Raw genomic sequence first — 24513 nt, 5'->3', positions numbered from 1 at the left:
ATTTTCTAACTGCGTCGCTGGCGTATCTAGTTGAATTACAGCGTCAGTAATATGGTTAAATCTCGTGTTCGATCCACGAGATTAACCGATAAGTATCAGCCCTTTTTGCTTAGTATCAGAATAACAGACTTCAGGGTGATATTCTGAATCACATTGCCACTCTGTGCTATGCAGAGAATTTATATTTTTATATTTGCGCAGCAAAGTGACCCCACCGCACCTTATGTTAAGGGGAGAAGAGATCAATAGAATGTCGACTGACGAGACATGATTACTCCTCGTCAGTCAACACAATTATGCCGGCCTATTGAGGCCTATATACACAGGCTGATGACGGAACACGACGCACTTACGTGGGCTACTATGGCAGGCTTTAACACCTTGAGTACGGTGGTCGCTATCCGAACGGATATAAAATATATCCTATCAACATAACATCACTGCTCGACCCGGCCACCGAAATCGAGACAGCGCAGTTGTTAAATCGCTACAAAACAACTACACCACAGGTACAGACAAGCATGGAACTAATATCGTTACCTTCCTGCTCCGGCGCACTGCTGATAGTAAACGGATGCCATTCATAAGACGCGATGGCAGGAATGTTCAGGAACACATAGTCTCCCGCGTGGAACTCGAAATGGTTCGGCCGTTTGATGACCAAGTGAGTGACGCGGGAGGGCAGCAAGATACCTGATGATATGTAGGTTTTACCGCGTTCTGACCTGCAGATATGTATGAGGTAATTCATGAGTCGAGAGTTCTATAGAAAATTATAAACAGCAATCAAAATACTAACAAATGGGCAGTCAAACGACTGGGACACTCTAAATACTTACTCAGTAAGAATCTTTGGCAGTGACGAGATGAGTAATCACTAATTGTAAATGCAAAGCCTGCTTATAAAGCAACTCTAAGAAGAAATTAAATTAGATTTTTTATTACTTGCACGGGAAAGTGACCCTCTGCACCTGATGGTGAGAAGAGTGGAGTCCAATAATAGAATGTATGTACTCTATAACGAATAATACTGCGCTTGGCCATGCGATTGTTTATTCTAACCTCCAATCTTAAAATGCCTATAAACTTCTAGGTTTACTATTTTTTTTAGTATCAATGTAGCATAAATAAGCCGATACCGAGCTAATAAATAATACCTCATCCAAGCGAGTCTCATGATCCTCTCGAGAACATATAGCGTGCCGGGCAGCACAAACCACTTCCAGAAGTTGGGCCCGTGGAATATCAGCAGCAACCAGAACGGAACGTACAGAAGGTGGGTCCAGTAGAATACCTGTGAATTAAGGAGAAAAATTTGATTGTAAATAGTGCAAATGTAGGCAGAATTGGTATTCCACTACGCTCGCCATCCTAAGTTGAGATTGAAGTCTCATTATATCCAGTAGTTACACTGGCTACAATGATCAAACTGGAACACAACTGTGACCACACACTGTTACTTGGCGGCAGAAATAGACACGTAGGTACGGTGGTACCTACCCAGACGGACTCACACATTGAGAGACCTACCACCAGTAAATCTCGGCACATAATACCTCGAAGCTCCCCCCTCGTCTGACGCAGGGCTGGCTGCACAGCAGCATCACGGCGAGCAGCACGAGCAGCGCGGCGCCCGTGGGGTTGGCCGCGCCGTGCACCAGCCCGAACAGCCCCGGCCGCTCCGTCAGCAACCACTCGTACAGGGTCCAGTTCTGAGCGTTCAGCACTGGGTCGTTTACTACCACCATGCCTGGAAGATGGAATTGCAGAAGTTTTTAAAATTAGGTACATATAGAATTAAACGTAGACATGCTTGTTAACACCGCGGCGATGCCTAGTTGAGAGTGGATCGGACTATCGAGACGAATGTCCGCAGGTTAAAAACTCAAGGGCACACACTTCTGACTTATCATTAGATTATGTGTGTATACTTTGTGAATTATGGCTTGCTTTAACAGCGAGGGAAACCATCGTGAGGAAACCTGCACACCTGAGAAGTTCACTTTAGAAATTTTGAGGGTGTGCGATGTTTACCAATCAGCAATAGGCTAGCGTGGTGGACTAAGGCCTAATCCCTTTCAGTAGTAAAGGAGGCTCGTGCTCAGCACTGGGAAAGTATATGATATAGGGCAGATATTATATATATTATTATTATTGTTGTTGTATCCATTTTAGGTAAACCAACGCAACTCGGTTGAAAAAGTATTTGCGTTTACCCAGTATCGGATGGAGCTACAAGCAGGTGGAAGATACCTAGTAAAAATATCTCATAGAATTAAATAATGCTATAGCAAACTTTAAAAGGAAATCCATAAAAGGCTTTGCAATTCACATCAAATTTTCTGTTCTACATCTAATATAATAAAGTCCTATGACAAAAAAGAACATGGTAGCACTTACTAAAATTACAAAGGTGCATGACAGTATGCACAAAGCTGTAGACGCAGATGAGGACCCCGGTGATCTTGTGCAGGTAGATGTGGTGGTCGAGCGGTAGTACGGAGCTGAACCCGCGCACTCGCAGCTGTGTGATACAGTACCGCAACATCAGGACCAGCACCCAGGCGCAGTTGAAGTTTAGACATTGACCTGGATACGGGAATAATATACTTAACTCTCGATCTTATTTCAAGCTGAGATGGGATTCTAAATTCTCTGTGACAAAAATGCTGTAATATTTTTCAATAATATGTGATGATTATTTTGAGATATTGTTGATGGAAAACTTCGCTATTTAAATTTAAACATGCTCAAGTATAAAAATACCAACCATTGTTAATCATCTTTTCTTTCTTACGAGCCCTTTTTTCAGCATCATAATGTAATTCTTTGCAACAAAAATAGTTTCAATGATTAAAAACTACAATTCCTAATACCTTAATTTCATCATTCCTTATACAATGAATGATTTTTGCAATAAACTTACCACAAGCTCTAGCAAGTATGACGAATCCATTAGAATTCCTGTACTCGTAGCATCTTGAGACGGAAAAGTCCTATGTTGACTAGTGAGAACACAGCCAGGTACGCGAGAAACACGTAGTTATTCTTGAAGTAAGGTAGCGAGAGCTGGTACGGCTTGAGCTTCGCCAACTTCTGTCGAAAAGACATTGGCTGAGGATCTTGCTTGGGCGGCACCAGCCAGCGATCTATACTGTAAGTAAAGTAAGTATTTTTTTGGATTTAGTTTCGTTTTAACGAATTTTAGATGAAAAAGTAAACTTGATGGTATCACTACCGCTTTACAAATTTAAAAAGAATTTTAAAAGAAATGTTGATTTCTCGGAGATTTTTGTGACCGTTTTTGTTGAGATTCACGAACAATCTACCTCATCAATACCTAATAGCTACAGCATCCCAGTATTACGTTTTAGCATATTACTACTCTAAGAATAGTTAACTTTAGATTTGTTTTGTATGAACCTCAGTACTCGCATCTCCGATGTTTCAGTCAATCTGACCTCCAAAATACGTTACAAACCCATAGCCATATTAATCTAAATATTTAAGACCTTATTTCATGACTTCTGAGTAGATGTTACTCGCCACATAAATGTAAAAATCGACCATATACAAAAGTCACAGTCTAATCTATGCTCCGAAATAAATGGTAATAAAATTAGTACTATCTACATTAGCTATTTAATACGATAACTGTCAAATAGAATTAACTGAAAACATGTGAAACAGGTCCTAAATCTAGAACATTCTACTACATTTACCTGATAGACAGATTCTCCAGAAGCCCGCCATGTTTCGCGAGTTGGTTCTTCAGAGCATCATAAGTTATTTCCCCGCGACGTTCTGTGTCAGCATCCTCGAACATAGCTGTGGTGAGGTCCAGTAACTGCTCGTCGCTGAACTGCATTCCATTCTCTTCCATGCAAGCTCTCATGACATGCTGAAGCTCGCGGTGTTGAATGAGTCCGTCGCCTGAACAACATTGCGAGAGTTTAAAATCACGAGGCGAATAATTTACACGCCTGATGATAGGTATAAGGTTACTAACAAACATCATTATGATGCTTGCTCATTCTGGATGCAAAATCATCCACAGTATAGAATAACTAAATTGAATAGCATTGCTTTAACCGGCATATCTTCCTGAGATATTCTATGAATTGTTTTCATGCTCATTAATTACACCGACTATATCCAACCGAAATAAAATAATACTACTACTGCTTGACAACAAACGTAGCCAAAGCGATGGATGATCTAGAAATAATTTATAAATGAAACAGATAATAATCTAATATCAAAATACACTATTTCCATAGCTTACCGTCCAAATCGTAGACTTTGAACAGGAACCGTATTTTATCATCTGGCGTCTGACCGGCGAACTGGTGCACCGCCGCAATGAACTCCTGCAGCGATATCGCACCGGAGTCATCCTCGTCGAATATTTGGAACACGCGCTCCGTGAAGAAGGGCTGCGGAATTTTTTTGAACACATAGAATATTATATATTTAGTTAGATTCAGTTAAATCTTGCTGTAAACCACTTCGAAAAGCAGTATCTATAAAAGAAAGAGCAAGAAACATTAGTGCTGCTTTTTTTATAATGCCAGGAGCAACGTCAATAATCGATTCCTTGTGAATGTTCAACGTGGTTCAAGTTGTGGTTTATATTTTTCTTAAGGTTTGTTGTATTATATCCTCCTAGTCCTCTACAACAGTCATCCAAAAATCCCAAAAATGAAACTGCCTAATACATTCAGGTCCGAGTTTTATATAAAGATAAATACAAAAACAAACTGGTAGCTCTAAATGACCATGAAATAACATTACTTTCCTTTTTGATTACATTTCATTACTTAACTTCTCATTAAACCAATAGCGATTCTTAATTTGACGCGCACGTTCTTTTTTACAATACTCACGTTTTTAGAAACGACGATTTTCTTGAACTGCTCCCGAGTGATTTCTTTTTGATCTCCTACGGTCTCGCGGAACAACTGCTCGAGCCGGTCCACGCTTTGCTTGTCGAAGCCCACGCGTGGTCTAGACAGCAAGTGAAAATAGAAATATTATGAGGTTTTGCAAGCGTCATTACATTTTCAATAGATGTATTTCAGTATAACATTCGAAAATAGATGGCAAATTGTATCGGAAATCGACAATCTGAGTATACATACATAGTACAGTAGTATACGGTCTGAATGAGGCCTTATATTTTTTTTCTCGAGCAGACTACGAATTTGAATAATTAATTTATGCTGATTGTTTAAGTATAAGGCGATCTTTCACAACTTTGTTTCCTTCGTCATAAATATAAACAAAATTCATAAACTGTGGGTTTAATATACGTCAAGTACTACCTGCTACTGCTGACTGTCGAGAGGAAATCCATTATTTCTTCAGCTGTCGCGAAACCATCACCGTCAGTATCGACCACTCGGAACAATTTCTTTGTCACCTGAAACCACAAAAATTCAACTTTACTGAAATATTTTGTAGTTTATTTTTTATTTATTAGCATAACTACGACAGTGGTGTAGTGTACATGTCTAATTATTATATGTTCATAATATGTCTATCGACTGTATCCTTGGAATAATTTAAATAGTACATTTTTATCGTTGTATGACTCCATAAATCCACAGCAAAGCGGCTTCACTGGATCTAATGTTAAATGAAGTAACGCCTAAAGAAAGATCGGCGAGAGATAAATACATGTAAGTTAAGCCAGCTTGCCTAATTGCTCCTTGTCGCTTGAAGGCGCTACAGTTGTAGGAAGGAGAGAACATATATACTGGTGAACTATTGTAGCTAAAGTTATTAATTGTTGTGTGTTCCTAATCTTCTGTTATAAACCTACAGGATAATTTCTTCTTCTTTGCTCATTCTCACTTTCTATGGAGTTGGCTCTCCTAATATATCTACCCCAAGTCGTTCTGCCTTAGATCATCAATTCGGGTCTTTTATTTCGGTCACAATAGTTGACGACTTAGAAGGAGGTCGTCTTCGCCCTCTTTTATATTCTGAAAGGATTTACACTTTTGGATGATGCGATTTTCGTCTTTACATAACCTAAAAAACTTAATTCTACAGAATAACAAACGCAGTAAAGCGCCTTGCAAAGCTTTGTTATTAAAATTTCTTGATACTTGTTTACAACTATATGTTTGTAACTACAATATATGTTACTTCAACCGTGGGACTTTAGGCCTGCAACTGGCTAAACTCTTTGGTAATTAAACAAACATCAGTATCACAACTAAAGCATACTGCCTATTTCTAAGATATAGCAGAACATAATCTATGGCGATTTAAACACATACTCACAACTTTATTCTGCAGTATACTCCGGAAGTTGTCCAAGGTGATCACTCCATTTCCGCAGAGCACGTACGCCACACTCTCCACCTGCTCCACGAAATCTAATTGTTTTTCTTCGCTGTAACAATGGAGGAAGAAATTAGCCAAACCGAAGTCAAGTCAAAGGCTCAAGGCAAAGCAAGTTACAAAGGCTCAAATCTTCGGACTTGATAATATATGTGGGAATAGGAAATTTAATGGTATTGACACGAAAAAAAATATTTTTTTTGATTTTGTCGCGGATTTATAAATTCACATATTTTGATTGTGCCCTGTCGCCATGATAGGCTCGCCTACTATCACATCATGGCACGGAATACAAACGGCGGAAAACGAATTACTTCTATTCCTACTCCTTTGAAGATAAAAAGCGTAAGTGCGTGTGCATGAAAACTTACGTAAGCCGCTCTTTCAAATATTCTATCCAGTCTTCTTGCACCAGATGATTCTCTCTGCCCAGGTCGAACAGTCGGAAGATACGCTCCAACAAATCCTGGAATACGGGAATTATTAAAACATATATATTTAAACAACATAATCAATAATTTTACACCTGGTAGACTCTTTTGTAGCTTAACATTTATAGCTTGACCTTTGTTATAGGTACACTTTAAGTAATATATCTAAGTACTGCTTTCACGATAGCCTAGTTGAGAATAGAACGGCCTGCCGAGACGTAACTCCGGTTCAAAACCTAAGGGACAAAACTCGTACTTTGCAAAGTTATGTGCACGTATTTTTTTATAAATTGTCGTTCGCTCTAATATCTTATATTTTAAGGTAGACCTCTAGTCATTAAAAGTGTAACAGCATTCAATTCTTTGTAATAGTTTTTGCGAGGTTCGTGTAGAAACATATAAACAGCGAAAAATTCTAAAAACATTTTTTTTTGTTTTTGTTGCTTTCATAAAGGCTCATATTAGTTTTTTTTTAATATTTGTAAAGTACAGACGTCGGCCTATCACAATTTTATTATATGTAAACTGTAAAGATGTCACAAAACTTAAAATAAAAACTGAGTCTTGCTTGGTTACTTATTTCCAGTGTGTCAAGGATAACCAAAAAAAGGTACGTAATGACCCTACCCGTGATTAATTTGCTAAAAGGTTACGACCTAAATTCCAAACCCTAAAACGCGTTTAAGGGCCTGAGAAGAATTAATTAAATTGGAACCTTTTCGGCAGTATCATAGGATGCAGGTTGCCCAAATCCTCTATGTATTTTTGCTTTTTTTTTACCTTGTTATAAATTTTTGTGTGCGTCCCAGTATATTGTGCAAATAAACGTTTCTTTCTTTTCTTTAAAATTTGTAAACCCCTCCTCGTTGGCATTTTTTTTTTACTAATTTTATAAATGCGAAAGTACGTCAATATATATGTATATTTCTTAAAAGCAACCCCAGAAAGCTGAACAGATTTGGATGAAATTTGACACTTGGATAGACCATTTTCTGGAATAAAGTATATGCTAGTGATTTGTTCCCATGGGAAATAATGGATTTTTAAATCTGTTTTTGAAATAGGTGGCGATGGACGTCGTTTAGGGACTTTCGTAACAGGCAAGACATTTTACAGGGGCAAAGTCGTGAGCAACATGAAGTAAGTTATAATTATCACATTGAAAATAGAATTCTTAAGATTTTAGGATTTTAGTAGTACACAGATATCACATTGAGTACGACTATAGAGACAATTAAATAATATGTTTTCAGCGTATTCTTTGGTCTTGCTTTAGAATTTGCTGGTGGTAGGATCTATTTTATATCCGCCCGGATAACGACCACCGTACACAAGGTGTTAAAACCCGCCATAGTGGCCTACGTAAGTGTCACGTTCCAGGATCAGCCTGTGTATATCCGGTCCCAACAGGCCGGCATAATTGTGTCGACTGCCGAGGAGTAATCTCTCGTCAGTCGATATTCTATTGCACTCCACTTCACTTACCATCCAATACAGTGGAGCCACTTAACCGTGCAAGTATGAAAAAAAACGTGACGAAATTTTGGGACTTGATACATCTCTGCTTATTCCAGATTTATGAGAGTAAACACGGTAATTCACAAAAAGATTCATAAATGCAGACCTCATAGAAGTTGTTTGCAATAGCTGAAGTCTAAAAAACAAGCTAATGAATCATCTCATCGTGCATTATTACTATAAAACATCATGCATGCATCAAACCGAAAATGGTTAAAAGGGTAAATAAATTATTAACACATATGAAGAACAAGAACTTTCATAAATACACTTAGTACGCGAATAAATCAATACCTTATATTATGTTTAGGACAATATCATATTTTAATTAGACAGAATCCATCGAAACAATAAACTAAAGAAATAAGTTCCTATTTTGAAATAGTTATTGTTTATAATTTAAACTTATTCCAATATGATTGAATTATGAGCTCTAAGAACAATTCACTGTTAGGCAAAAATGTTTGCGATTTCTTAATATTAGTAAACATACCAAAAATATACACTTATCACTCGAAGCACAACACTCAATAAACTGAGGGTATTACGTAAAAGTATTAACTGTACCCATTTCATCTTGTGTTATTTGTGGAAAAAAAAAACAAGTTCTCGAAACCGGCTTGCATCGATGAATTCGAACACAAGGGCACGGGAATTTCTTCTTAAATTTCGAAATTCGAATTCTTTTTTTTTTATAAATGGCAAGTTTTGCAGATGTCGACTATTCTGCCAGTGTCAAATGTGCGATGGATACTCGTGGATTTTGATACTCTATGGTTTAAAACAAAGAGTATGATGCATTGATTAAAGTGACTAGAACTAGGTACCTAGTTATCTTAGTACTTGTAAGACTCCTACTACTTTCTACAATCGTTGACGCTTATGTTATGTATTAGAATGACAAATCCTAGCGACAGATTTATCGTCAATCCCATATTTCTTATCCGTTCTTTTAGCGTTAATGATTGTAAAAAGGAATTTTGCCAACTACCATGGTATGTCAAATTATAATATTATGGTGATGTGCAAATGTTTATTGGATGTGATAAGGCCGAAAATCCTTCATAATCCCTAGTCTAGATAAGTATTTTATTGTAAAGATCAGGAATATTTGGAAATATATTCCTGATCTTTACACTAAAATTGATCATGTACGTATTTAATTATTTTTTTAATATTCATTCGTAATTAAGTTCCCTATCCGAGTTAGGTGTAAACCTGTAATGTAAGTCGCTAAAATAAAAATAAAAAATAAATAACTAATTAATTTAATAAATGTCTAGAAGTTTCTATAGTCATTAAATAAATAAAAATAAATACCCAGGCCCTACGCAACTTGAAGGCAAAACGTAATCAATAGGTATAAAATATATATGACCAGCAACTTGACCACTCCTTGCATACTCATATAAAACAATTTCAACACATAATCAATTATAACACACACGCTAACAACCAATTGAGACATTGAACATAACAATTAATAAAATACAAGCGTCATTCAATATACTAAATATAAAAATGTCTCAATTAAAATTAAATAGAAAGTTCTCGTGATAATTGGGTGGATGTTCCCGCCGACGAGCTGTCAACGCGGCTGTCATAATGACGTTTGACAGCTGTCAAATGTGACAGCCGCGCGATGGCAGATAGCGCGGTGTCATGCAAACCGCGCGAGACTGTATAATGAATGGTTTGCCTGATCATTAGTCAAAAGACGTTTTAGTAATATTCGAAAAACCCCTAAAGGCTAAGTACCTACACAATACGTCTAAAGATTTTTTATGTTACCGCCATTGACGTTTTTCTAGAGCATAATATATATCATTGGTTACCAATACTATTGCCGCTACCAATATTATTACCACCACAACTAGTTTTTGGATTTTATTATAAGTATTTTTTATTTATTTTATCCAGATGTTTCGTAGACTTTGCAGCCTTCATGGTCATGGAACTGACAGGTGTTGATCATCCTAAAAGTCAATTACAATATCTACCTACATTTTACAATTATATAATTACCTATAAGCATCGGTCAATGCCTACAAGTTAAAAAGTTGAATGACACGAAGTTAGGACGCATTATTCAATACCATAAAAAAATAAAACATGTCTTAACCTAAAACTCTTATAAAAATGTCAGTCATAACACGAGGTGTGAATAATGTTGCGAATCTTGATGCGCGTCATTTTAAGTCCTTCGTACGATGCTTCAACTTATTCGTTTTGATTTCACAACCTTGTTTGTAAACTGTGACCTACATATGAACATTAATTGACTTCCATGAATGAGATTATTTTAATGAAAACAAAAATAAATGAGTTGGTAATAATAAATAACTGAATAACGAGTACTGGTCGAATAATTTTAAATATTATGACAAATCAATTAAAATTAAAACTAGTTATCTATAGTCTATACTAATAAGTAAAGCTGAAGAGTCTGTTTATTTGAACACGCAAATCCCAGGAAGTAAATGTACCGGTTTAAAAAAAGAAACACTGATAGGAAGCTACATCATCATCATTCCAGCCGGGAATCGTCTACTGTTGGATATAGGCCTCCCCCATTGAGCGCCACAGGGACCGGTTCTGGGCCGCCCTCATCCATCGGACTCCGGCGACCCTCACCAGATCGTCCGTCTAGCTATATATCTGACAGGAAGCTACATTACTCCTGAGTAATATAAGTAGCTATAATTGGCTTGTTTATATCCCGGAAAATCTTTTTCATGCGGGCGGAGCCGCAGGCAAAAGTTAGTAATTACTACAAAAGACTACGATGTTGTAATACTGTAGTGCTGAGTTCTAGGGTTCGATCTCCGGGTTTGGTCAAAGTAATATTGGGATTTTCTATTCAATATTAGCCCGCAGTCTGGAAATTGTGCTAGATATGTCAATACCCCCCCCCCCCCCTACTCTCTATTGCATTATGAGACGAAATACGCACTGCGAAGAGTGGGTGCACCAGTATCGCCTCTGCCTACCGCTTTAGAAATAAGGCGTGAGTGTCACTAATTTAACAATTTTTTTTGAGTTGCTATTATTTATGAACAGGCGCTTATCACCAAGTGAATTAATATAGTCTTTATGTGCACTCATTTAGAGTCTAGACAAAGGTTAAACAATTTTATTGTGAACTTCAATGTTTCAACATGAGTCGTTTATAACTTATAATAAAATAATTATTTATTGCAATAATAATAAAGTGACTTAATATTTCGATATCGCCTAAAATATTTATATAGCAAGTCATGGAAATTTGCTATGACTTATTGCATCAAATTATTATTTGTTGCAATAATAATAGTTTTTTAATATTTCAGTATCGCCTATTTTGTACAGTAACGCATTGAAATTTGCAAAAGGCACACTCAACAATCTGAGTACCTGTGGAACATAATATTAAATGCATTCTTTAATACTTAAAAAAAATATCTGGTAAAAAATCACCACCGCTTACGAACTATGTAGGAGAGATTAAATGTGTGTGTATAAGTAAAAATAGGGCAGAGGGAGAGAAATAAAATTGGACTTACTAATATTATTGACTGCATGAAATATAAAACAGCTACTTCACGCGAGACAGATACTTTTTTGTACCGGCATGACAGCATAGCAATGTGACCCTACTACACCTGATGGCAAGTGAAGAAGAGAGATGATTACCCTTCGACAGTCGACACAATTATGCCGGCCTGTTGGAACTGAATATACACAAGCTGAACCCGGAAAGCGACAGTTATGTGGGCCACTATAGCTGTGGTGATTATCTATTCAAATTGATGAATACAAAACTGTTCGCATAATGGTTGTTTTTTTTTTTAAATGAACTTGTCAGCTAAGTACTAATTATGTCATCATAAACTTTTCTTTGGGTTAGAACTTAAAATTCCTTAAAACTGAAAATTAAAATGCTTTGAAAAATAAGATTGTAAATGAAAATACATAGAAGAATGCTTTATAGTTGGAACAATAAGGACTAAAATAAATTACAAACAAAAACAAAATCTTTATTATAACTATACATAGCTAAGTAATTACACTATATCAATATATGTCGTCTATTCTCATACACATGTTCGTACACTTACAAGACGAATGACGGCCGAACCCACGGTCGAAAGCTGACATGATCTCAGGTGCGAACTCACGAGCGAGGCGTGGCCGACAAAAGTGGGACGAACTTGTGAGCAATCAAGGCAACGATCGCTCCTATCGATCGCATAAATCATTATACACTCGAGGTTAATTGTGTTGTGTACACAGGGTCACGAGATCTAGATCAGTTTTAATAGTGTAACACACTTGCTCCTGAGCTCTCGTCTACTGCCTTCAGCTCGTCGTACGTCAATGTGCCACGCACTACGCTCTCTCTACGTGGTCTCTCACAGTCGTTCCTTTACTCTCATCTACTGCCTTTAGCTCGTCGTATCAGTCCGTATGTCACGCACTACGCTCTCTGTTACTCATCTCACAATATTCGCTCCTGAGCTCTCGTCTACTGCCTTTAGCTCGTCGTACCAGCCCGTATGTCACGCACTACGCTCTCTGTTCCTTATCTCACAATATTCGCCCCTGAGCTCTCGTCTACTGCCTTTAGCTCGTCGCTCCATACAGCCCACGCATCTTACACTACGCTCCTTGTACGTGGTCTCACATACTCGCTCCTGAGTTCTCATCCACTGCCTTCAGCTCGTCGCTCCACCGTCCCGCGCGTCACACACTACGCTTCTTGTACGTGGTCTCACACACTCGCTCCTGAGTTCTCATTCACTGGCTTTATAAGCTCGTCGTACCAACTGAGACTTTCTCGCCCTAAACCCACCCTTCAACCCACCACTACAACTCCTGTAAGCCAGGATCTGCAGTGGCACGCATTTTATGACACAGAACAGTGAAGCTCGGCGAGCCTCAGGGAAAACTAATATGTCATTATCCCGCAACGAAATTAATCCAATAGAAAGATAGGGAGGAGTTGGAAATATGAATTTTCCACTTCCCTCCATAGCAATGCGGGTGACAAAATTATGATCTAAGGAGGCGTTTTAACCTCAAGGATAGGAACGTTTACAACTAGATAAACACCACTGATAAAATTAAAAGAAAAGTCCTATTACATGAGCTCGTCGTACCAACTATCATACACTACGCTCTCTGTACGTGGTCTCACAATACTCGCTCATGAACTCTCATCCACTACCTTCAGCTCGTCGCTCTACCGACCCGTGCGTCACAAACCACGTTCCCTGTGCGTGGTCTCACGCTTGTTCCTAAGCTCACATCTTTAATTCATACACCACGATTCTTGAAGTCATCCGCCTTGATTTAACCGCATGGGGCCAGTCGTTATATATCCTTAATTGTGTTTAAACTACTATACAATTCAATTACTTTTTAAAGCGATTACATACGGTCCAATTACGTGTAGAGCGACTCTAAAGAAATAATGTTTGCCATTAGCATAATCACTATTAAACTGTGACACGATTACGAAACATATCCTCGAGGCTTAGACGGCAGATGTGGGCCACACACGGCTTATAAGAACCTGCAATAACAACAATATGTTTGTTTTAATAGAACTGGTTTGAACTGTGATGTTTTTGATATACGTTTATTTTTGAATCTTTAGACGATACTGTGAATATCATTTACAATTAAGTTTTGCCTGCAGCTCACCGGCTGTCAAATAATTTCCCTATAAAAAAGGTGACGAAAACAACGCTTTCGTCGCTCTGCAAGAAAAAGCATAAGTACGAGATATGACGAAGTCATCTAAATCATTATGAATTCTTGTATCACTACAACTAAATGACAAGTCTCTGGCTTCTTAGCAACGATCACGACCGAACATAAACACAGCAACAACTTGCAGGGACTACAACTTTTAGATGCAGAGAATTTCGTGGCACTTCACTACCTTCATCACAATTAAAAGAATAATTAACAATTAATTACTCTACGCACCCACAGTCACAATGCCTTTTAAACGGAACCACAACATTACTCACATAATACAGGCAGAAATAGACACTGCCGTTGTCCTAGCCAAATTCTCGAATACGAGAAATCTAATAAAAGCCTGTTTCTCTCCAGCAATAAGCTGTCTTCCCTCCCCGTCCGTGTGTCAGAGTAATCCGCGCATCGTAAAGTGCTATGAACGTGAATTAATCGCGCTGTTTATAAAACGGATGCGATGCGATACATAAATTTGTCGTTCGCATCCGGTGGACGCGTGGGTTTTGATCCGTATTGATTGTGACATGTTAAGGGCTTTGCGATCATTTTCAAAGTTAAGTGGGCCTTGTATAATCCATAATAGCTTTATTAATAAAAGTAATAAGGGTCATGTATTAATCCAGACTGGTTTGACTTAAATGTGTCTAATACGTGTTTGTTAGTGTTTTGTAATACTATTTTGTTTGTTTTGCTGATATTAGTTGATGTACGGAAAAAGTGACAAACAATTATGATACAGACGTTAACAAATTATCGCACTTGATCCTTTTTTTAGCCGTGCACGGCAAAGCGACCTCACTGCGACGAGAGATGATTACCCCTCGACAGTCGACACAATTATGCCGGCCTGTTGCAACCGGATATACGCAGGCTGATCCCGTACCGCGACACACTTACATGGGCCGCTATGTCGAGTTTTAACATTATGTACGGTGGTCGTTACCCGGGCGGATACAAAATATATCCTACCATGACGAAGTGAAAAAAATAACCTGCAAAGAAATCCATCAAATTGAAACATAGGGAGGAGTATGAATAGTTTCGTATGCTGAAATTTCTAATCTCAATTCTAGCAATAAAAGAATTAAATTGGACTAATTGTAGTCACTCACATTCCTCTCCCATAGAATTCTTTAGATGAATTAAATGCCTCTGGTTAGCTCGTTAAAATATTTCACCACATTTACAATAGGTATTTTTATTTAAAAACCAGAGAAGCATTTTTTTAATAAATTATACGGAACAAAAAGTTAAAAGCTATTTTAACTCGGAACGCACACCCCAAAGAAAACATCACCATAAATGGTTTATTTAATTGATAAAAACTTAATCTTGGCCGTCAACAATTTTACTTGAGTGTCGTAAACAACATAATGCAATGTTGCATGTAAAAACACAGTTCTGTTGTACGTATATGGCGCCTAACAGCTGAACGACGTGTGCGCAGGTTTTTGTCATGCGTGTGCTGCTTCCTTCGGGTTCACTTGAGTTCGATTTTTAAAATGTCGCAGCTTTGTATGGTATTTTCTGTGGAGCAAAGCATTGCGTATCTCGATGCTTACGTGAATTCAATAGAACAATGTAATATAAATTGTAACATCAATTTTAATTGAATGTGACGTATCATTGGAAATTTTTAGGCTGTCTAAAACTTAATCTTTTTTACTCCTTATTTTACCAATACTATACCATTATATAATAATATCAGCCCTGCATTATATACTGTCCCACTGTTGGGCACGAGCCTCCTCTACTACTGAGAGGGAATAGGCTTTATTCTACCACGCTGGCCTAGTGCGGAATGGTAGACTTCACACACTCTCGAAAGTTCTTAATAGAGAATTTCTCAACTATGCAGATTTCCTCACGATGTTTTCCTTCACCATTAAAGCAAGTGACAATTCATAAAGAATACACACTATTTTTTTTAGAAAAATCAGAGTTGTGTGCCCTTGGGATTTGAACCTGCGGACATTCGCCTCGGCTATCCGTTCCACAACCAACTACGCTATCGCCGCTTTCATACCAATATACATGCAAATAATTGTAAAATGTTATGATGTTCAGTTAAAGTAAGACGTGCAGTAGTAACATTTAAAACCCATGTTCTCTACACACAAACACACTACAGACTTCTTATGTATACATTGCTCGGCATGGTGTCCATAACTAGCTCCCGATGTAACGAGCTGCCTATTTTTTACTCGCACTTGACATTACGGACTTACGGGCAATAATAATGGAGGTTTTTATATAAGAACTTGGAAATATTATTTATTATGACTTATCTTTCTGTGTTTAACCATTTGAACTGTTAAATCGAGAGAAAAAGGTAAATTTTTACTTTTCTCGTGAAGTAGAATAAAACATCTTGAGGAAACATTTCGTTTCCAATCTGTGATTGCAGGCGCGCTCTGAGCGTAAATACTGGGACCCGAAAGATGATGTTATACGTCTGGCTTTTTATTCTTTACTAATGAATTTACTAAAGGTTTTTACATTTTTACAAAATGACATATTGTCATGGTTTGTTTTGCTTATCTCATTTTAGTGTCGAGTGAGCATGATACGTAGCCCCCCCCCCCCCCCCCTCCGGTTATTCCTGGTTAAGTCGAGGTCAGGGGAAACCCTGATGGAGCAACATACCGATTATGGCGTCCAAATGTATCGTCTAAAGTTGGTGTTGGGGCAAATCTAAGTGAACCATCTAGTAGCTGATTGAAGTCATCCATTGAAGACCTCGATGTAAGAATTGGGAAAGTTGTGAATTGTGCCTCGTACTCAGCCAGCGTTGAGAACTAAGGCCTATAATTCTATCAATGGTATAGGCGAAACGTTCCCAAGTACAAAATTTACTCAATTAAACTATGACTTAAAAGACCACGATACCTATTTAAAAATATATATTTGTCTTCACGACTGACTGAACATCCGAATCAAACAACATCGTTTGTATAATAACAATATAATGTAATTTGCTACGACAATCAATTTTGGTATTTGTTGAAACTCTATTGTGCAAACTTCATTATGAGACTTTTTATATACGTTGCTTCTAAAAGCGACAATAAATCGTTTAACTTCGAATAAAAGACAGCTATAAATCATTGGTTGTATTTGATTAGTTTAATATTAAACAGTGCATACAAAACACGAATAATAAGATTTATTCAGTGTCACAATCTGTTAATCGCTGAACTGGTTGGCACTGTGCATTGTGCATACTTTGCGATTTATTTGCGCAAGTATGCACAAATCTGAACACACTACTGTCATTTAAAATGCCAATTTGAAATGAGTTTGTAGAAATTCTGTTGTTATTTTTAAAGTAAAACTTCGTTTATAGGTAAAAGTTAATTGAAACTCGGCAACTGTGTAATGAATATGTAAATAGTATTTAATTCCTCAAAACTAAAGGATATAATGGAGTTTCAAATTAATTTGAAATATCTAGCATTTTATGTAGACCTGTGAAAATTTAGTAAAATACAATATAGAAAGTCATAATCATCCGTTAATATTCAGGAGGCAGATTTTTATAATTTCACAACTATAAAGTATATAAAACTCACGACAAAAAGTCGCTCGACAGTCGCCCGTCTGTCAACCCGCAGATCCGTCAACAGCCCTAATCTGCCGATCACGTTTGTCGCATTAAGCGTTATGTGACGCGATATCGCGGCGACGCGTCGCAGTGTCGGCCGACTGCCGCGACCTAATCGTGTCAACTTGATGACCATCGCTCAGTGTGGTCACGAATTAAGTAGACAATATCTAGTAGTTAATGGTTCCGGTTCTGTATAAGAACTTCGAGAGTATGTGCAGTCTAAGTTGCACTAAGCCAGCGTGGCGGCCTAAGGCCCAAATCTTTCAGTAATAGAGGACAACCGGGATAGATAGTGTTTGTTGAAAAATGATTATCCGTTGCCAGTTGATACAATTATGGCGGCCTGTTCAAAACTGGATAGTTTTATACGGGCAAAGCAAAGTGACTTCACTGCACCTGACGGGAAATGGAGTATCAAAGTAGAATGTCGACTAACGAAAGAACCGCTCGATAGTCAACACTATTACTCCCGCTTCTTGGAACCGGATATACACAGGCTGATCCCGGAACGCGATACGGATACGATTTACATGGGTCATTATGGCGGATTTAACTCCTAATATACTGTGGTTACTATACGGTCGGATTCAAGTTTCCTAACACCAGCGAAGCCTCGCGGTATATAGCCTACATACGCTGAACTGAGACCAATGAAACGCCGAGGAGCTTACAATATTCCTAAATAAAACAGTATTCACATAGTTTTAATAATAATCGATTGCCATCAACAAGACGCTAGTAACAGGTACCTTATCTCTCAATCTTTAATTCACTCGCAAACATTAATAATTCAACACATAATTGATTAATAAAATCAACAATAGTGATATTAAAATCGAACGATATATCATAAGTTGGACAAAACAATCGATTTATTATCGAATGATTAACTGCCTTGAGTTTGCTTTCGAAATAATCGTATTTGTTACGTGACTTTACACGTCCTTTAGATGTAAGTATTTCTTATGTTTACGCGAATGTTAGACACTAAAATAAATCTATTTTACGATTTTTATCGCAGTTTTTATATGGTAATTTCCCTCGAGGTTTTGAAGATTTTACAAGCCACGATGGCTGCACAAAAAAAGTTTTTTGTTAATACCTTAGATGTGTGGAGAAAGGGAAATACTGATCTGATCTTATTGTTAAGACACTCTCCCGAGCAATGGGCCTTGAGTATTCGTTTTATACTTTTACGGCGAGATTCACGCGTATATGCAAAGATTTACGAATAATTGCTTTAAGGAATATTTTTTTAAGAATTTTTCAGAATTTCACCCTATCAAAATATTTCTTATTAAATTATTGGTTGCAAATTTATATTGGATTTTTCTACTCAGTATTATCCCGGAGTCTGGAATTTATGCCTGATATGGCAATAGGCTCGCCTATCACATCATGGAACGACACATACACGGCGAAAGTTCGTATCTATGTTTACCTCTTCGGGGATAAAAGACGTATGTGATACAATAGATGTTTTAGATAGAATAGAATAGATAATAGAGGGAGAAACTAGAATAGAGAGTTAAAATTCTAATGCTTATAATTAAAGAGCCTGTTCTTCGTGAACGCTCTCAAACATAAATAAATCGCCTAGTTCATCTCATTGCAGTGTACTTGGGTTGTAAATTATTTAGACACAAAAAAAAATATGTTTTCAATTCACAAATACACATCTATTGCCGCTCATCATGACATGGTGATAAATTCAACGTAAGCTAGTAAACTGATTCTGTCTCTACTTTACCCTTCAGAGATAAAGGCGTGAGCTTATGATCAATATGTCGATATCACATAACGGTTTAGCAGAATTCAAATCCACATCATTCCATAAATCACTTGCTTGAGACAATCTTTCAGATAGCGATCAAAACTTTCAAACGCAATTATCAAATTTTCATTACCAGAGGATCGGGTCATTTGTCAGAACAACCATTCACATGTTAATGCGAATGAGTGAATGATTGATGAACGAACTATTGAGCAATGTGCGGCTAATCTATCTTTACTAGGTGGCGATTTATTGAGAAATTGGTGGCATTTGTGTCGTGAGCGTGCTAGTTTTCAGGTAATCTACGACTCAGTACGACTATACTTCTTATATTTACGACTCGCTTCCAGCGAAGTGACGACAGCGTGGTATGACGTGCAAAATACTAAGTTCTTCATGTATTATTTTTTGTTGAGACTTAAAAATTGGTAATCGGCAGAAATCGGTGAAGATACGTCACTGCTCGCTGCCATACTATTCGGAATATCTCTACATATTTTACCATAACGAGCATTGCAGGCAAAGCTTGGTAAATCAGACTATTTGGTGATGTATCTTGATATCTTGTTGATACGGTTTCTGGCCAGTCAAATCATTTACCATGAGCCCACGGCGAACTCGTCTCATAGGTTGGATAAAAAATTGTTTATCACAAATGTTCTAGGAACTTCCTACAGCCTCTATACCGCTTTACAATATTTAACACTTACAAATAAATATTTTGGATGAGACTCAAATGGTTATTTATCGCATCCCCGTTCTAGACCGTCCCAAAAAATACTATCGATGCCATTTCGAGGGCGGTAGTCTCGACGTACATACCGATTGGCGAGGGAGAAACAGGTCTCATCCGACAACACTATCTGGACCCCACTCCACTTACCATCAGGCGCAGTGGAGTCACTTTATCGAGCTTGTATAAACGACCATAAAATCTTGCCCATGACAATTACTTGTCAATTCGATCTAAATTTTGACAGTTTATTTCAGTATAATAGCATGGTTAGGACTTTACGTATTTTTCTATTGGTTTAATAGGCAAACGAGCTAGCAGTCCGCCTGATGATAAGCAGCTTCTCCGTCTTTGGACTTCAGCAATGCCAGAGGCACAGCCAAGCCGTAGACTCTCGCGAGGTAAGCACTCTTTTTAAGCCTCGTTTCATCATCATCACCACCAGCATACAGGATATCCAAAACTGAACATGGGCCTCCCCTAAAGATTTCCAGATCGACCTGTTTGAAGCGGCCCGCACCACCTCCAGATAACTTAATAAATCTCTCGTTTAATCTATACTAATATATAAAGCTGAAGAATTTGTTTGAACGCGCTAGTCTCAGGAACTACTAAACCGATTTTGAGATTTTTTCCACTAATGCGAAGCTACATTACTCCTGAGTCCTATAAGCTATTTTTTATCCCAAGAAAATATTTTTCCCGAAAAGTCTTTTACACACAGTCGAAGCCGAAGTCAAAAGTACATCTCGTATAATAGTATGCTATCTTATGCCCCATCACCAGCTCTTACTGGGCAGTTACACAAAACAGCACACCGCCTTTTTATCTCCGTAATCCGTTAATAAATAGATATGTCTCCGCGGTTAACGAGCTCGGCCAGGTAAGATATTGCCTCGTTATTATTGCGTTTACTATGTTGTATGCGCTGGATACAAATTATTTCGCTTTTTCACCGACTTCGGAAAAAAGGTTCTGTATTCTACTCGTATGGGTGTATATTTGTATGTCTGCCATTTTCTCAATAAATACTGATGTGATTTGGGTATGGTCTTCGTTATTTAGTGGTTTATTTTCAGGGAAGGTTTTCCTACAATATTAAACCGCCTTCAAAAATCAATAAATTTTATTACCTATATACTGGTAATCAAATTTTTGAGTCTTTGATTAATTAAAATGGCCACACTTGCTAGATAAATACATAAACAAATATACAACAACAATGTTTAATTTTAACTACAAAATTCGTTACCAATGTATTGGTAATGTTAAATATTTTTTTTTGTTTTTATGTTTTGAAACCGGTTAAAATAATTTAAAACAATTAGCGTGAAGTTGGGTCGTGACACAGCATAGCTATGCGGATGTATGCCGTTTTTAATTATATTTATTTATTTAAACTTTACAGTAGATGTAGGTATATAGGTGGACTTAATGCTCGAATTTTTTGTCAACTTTTGGATGATGCAAAGATGAGAAACTGTATATGAAATATAAATAAGCCTATACATATATTATATAACACATACATATCAATATATATATAAAAATGAATCCCTATTTCCTTTGGTCACGCCATCACGCGTGAACGGCTGGACCGATTACACTTTTTTGTTGTGTTGGTTATTGTCAGAAGAAGGTTCTTATGAAAGAAAAATTCAAAAGATTGCGCGGAAAATTAGAAAATTTAACGAAAATATTAATTTTATATAACTGACAATTGTTTGAAATGACTGTCAGCCATTGACAGAATGCGCGCTGCAAATTCATAGTTAAGTCGGGACAACGTCTGTCGGGTCAGCTAGTATCTATATAAATATTACTTCTATAAAATATAATATAATTTCCAGAGAGAGAATCTTCAGAACCAAAAGTTTCAGCGACAATGATGGTTATGCCCTAGACTTTATTCTAGAAAAAACTCATTCATGTAAACAAAGTCATAAAAATTACATTCATAGAGAAAATCAAGTATAGACCGTTGAATTGCTCTTTGCCACTTGAACCCAGCACTTTGGTCTATATATCGATGGCTTCTAAATAAATATTCGTACCTGGATAAATAGCAATATTAACTTTGTAGCGTTTTCTTATGAAGGTACTTTTTACTACCAAACCCATTCAATTCAAAAGTTAATAGACGAAAAAAATGACATTAAAAATATTTTACTAACTTTTTAATTGTTTGATAGTAAACAGTGCCCAGATAACGAAACGTTAAAAAAGTGAATATTGCTATTTTCGGATACGATAGTTTACTTCGAAGCTGTCTATCCAATCTACTTTTCTACTCTTAAGTTACTTTTAGATTAAATTATGTGCATGTTGCGTTTTCCTCGAGCTTTCATTATAGCTATAAGTTATAATATTTAAATCATTGTAATCGTAGGTTCAGTCTGCTGGAAATAATAATAATAATAATATCAGCCCTGTATTATTATACTTGCCCACTGCTGAGCACGGGCCTCCTCTACTACTGAGAGGGATTAGGCTTTAGTCCACCTCGCTGGCCTAGTGCGGATTGGTAGACTTCACACACCTTCGAAATTCCTATAGAGAATTTCTCGGATGTGCAGGTTTCCTCACGATGTTTTCCTTCACCGTTAAAGCGAACGATAAATTCACAAAGAATACACACATGATTTTTAGAAAAGAATGAGGTGTGTGCCCTTGGGATTTGAACCTGCGGACATTCGTCTTGGCAGACCGTTCCACACCCAACTAGGCTATCGCCGCTGCTGGAAAACCTAATACATAAATAAATAAATAAATATACTACTACTGCACCAAAGAGACATTACAACACCTGAGACAATGATTGGTGCGCGGCGACCTTTCAGACTGAGCGTAACGTGGCCAATAAAGCAAGTGAATGGAAGGTCAGTATTGTCATGGGCTAAGGGCATAAGACTACGGAGATATTAATTGTCTTTAGAACTAGATCTGTTAATTATATTTTTTTCCTTATTTAGGAGTAGGTTATAGAGACTCTCCCGCCTTCATATCCACCACTACAACTCCTGTAAGACAGGATCAGCACGCATTATAATACCTAGCAATGAAACTCGGCGTTTTTAAGGAACACTAATCTCTCTTTATACCGCACCGAAATTAAGCACATAGTGATGATTTGGAAATATTAATTATTCACTTCTCACCACAGCAAAGCCGGAGACTAAATAATGAACTAAATGCGTATTTTAATATCCAGTATAGGGACGTTTATAACTAGAAAAAATAGCTTTAAAGCTGTATGGATAAAAAAAATATGAAAGGGTCCTATTCTATCCAGTGTTAGATTTAATTCCAATAACAAGTACGGCTAAACCGCCGGAAAGTGAAGAAATTCCGTCTATTCTCTACAAGGTTCGTGCAATATACAACCATGGATGTTATTTTATACTAGTTAACATGATGTTGCGCACGTCATGCCAAAGACTATACTCCCGTGTAGACCATCGAAGGCAGTAGAAGGACTGGGCTGGTAAGTCGACTATGTCGGTCCTGACTGCCTCAGTGGCGTAGTTGTATTGCGTATGCGGTAAGAGTACGACTACCGCGTAAGGTGGCGTAGTTGTATTGCGTAAGCGGTAAGAGTACGACTAAGTACGACCACGTAAGCCTCTTGGGTTTGAATCCCAGGTCGGCTCAAAACAATTTGACTGTATTTATCCACTTTAAAAATACTCAGTCCCAGCTCGGAGTAGGGAAATTGATGTGATACCTCCGTACCTCTGAAAGCACGTAAAGCCGTTGGTCCTGCGCCTGATCTCTTTCCGGTCATGTCGGATCGCCAACTCACCGGAGTATGAGATTGAAGGAATAGAAAGTACATCTATGTTTTACGAACAAATTTGTGCCCTATAATATCTCCTGCGTACTTGGCTGATATCCTTTGAGTTTGCGCATTGCCACTACTTGGCGGAAATAGATAATACGATAATATCATTGTTGTATTCACGGTGAAGACTGGCCCTTACGAGAGGCTTACTACCGAAATCCTTCCAAGAATAGGGAAGTTGATAGAATTCGATTTTAAAACCGAGCGGCACTTACTACATACTATTAAACCGAGTGAGTAAAATGACGCTCGAAAGGCAATAACATCTAAGCGAATATACCGAAAATGAATTTTATAAATATTTTGAATCGCCATTTTTTTCTGCATCTTTTGATCTAGGTTTTGTAGGTCTAGGACAATTTTAATAACATTAGACTATAATAATAATAATAATATCAGCCCTGTATTATATACTTGCCCGCTGCTGATCACGGGCCTCCTCTACTACTGAGAGGGATTAGGCCTTAGTCCACCACGCTGGCCCAGTGCGGATTAGTAGACTCACACACCTTG

At 37.5% G+C, this 24513-nt stretch overlaps 1 protein-coding gene across 1 annotated transcript in view; it reads right to left on the bottom strand.

The window, feature by feature from the left end:
* LOC115444620 (NADPH oxidase 5) overlaps window positions 1–24513 on the bottom strand; it is a 50388-nt gene that overhangs the window by 8516 nt on the left and 17359 nt on the right. The window contains 12 exon segments of the mRNA XM_030170462.2: window positions 541–725; window positions 1158–1294; window positions 1557–1750; window positions 2401–2589; window positions 2927–2987; window positions 2989–3154; window positions 3723–3933; window positions 4286–4436; window positions 4887–5007; window positions 5325–5422; window positions 6292–6403; window positions 6723–6817. Coding sequence (XP_030026322.1) covers window positions 541–725; window positions 1158–1294; window positions 1557–1750; window positions 2401–2589; window positions 2927–2987; window positions 2989–3154; window positions 3723–3933; window positions 4286–4436; window positions 4887–5007; window positions 5325–5422; window positions 6292–6403; window positions 6723–6817 — 1720 coding nt within the window.

Source organism: Manduca sexta, chromosome 5 (assembly GCF_014839805.1).
Source record: "Manduca sexta isolate Smith_Timp_Sample1 chromosome 5, JHU_Msex_v1.0, whole genome shotgun sequence".
NCBI lineage: Eukaryota > Metazoa > Arthropoda > Insecta > Lepidoptera > Sphingidae > Manduca > Manduca sexta.
This window is presented reverse-complemented; position numbering and strand designations above follow the sequence as displayed.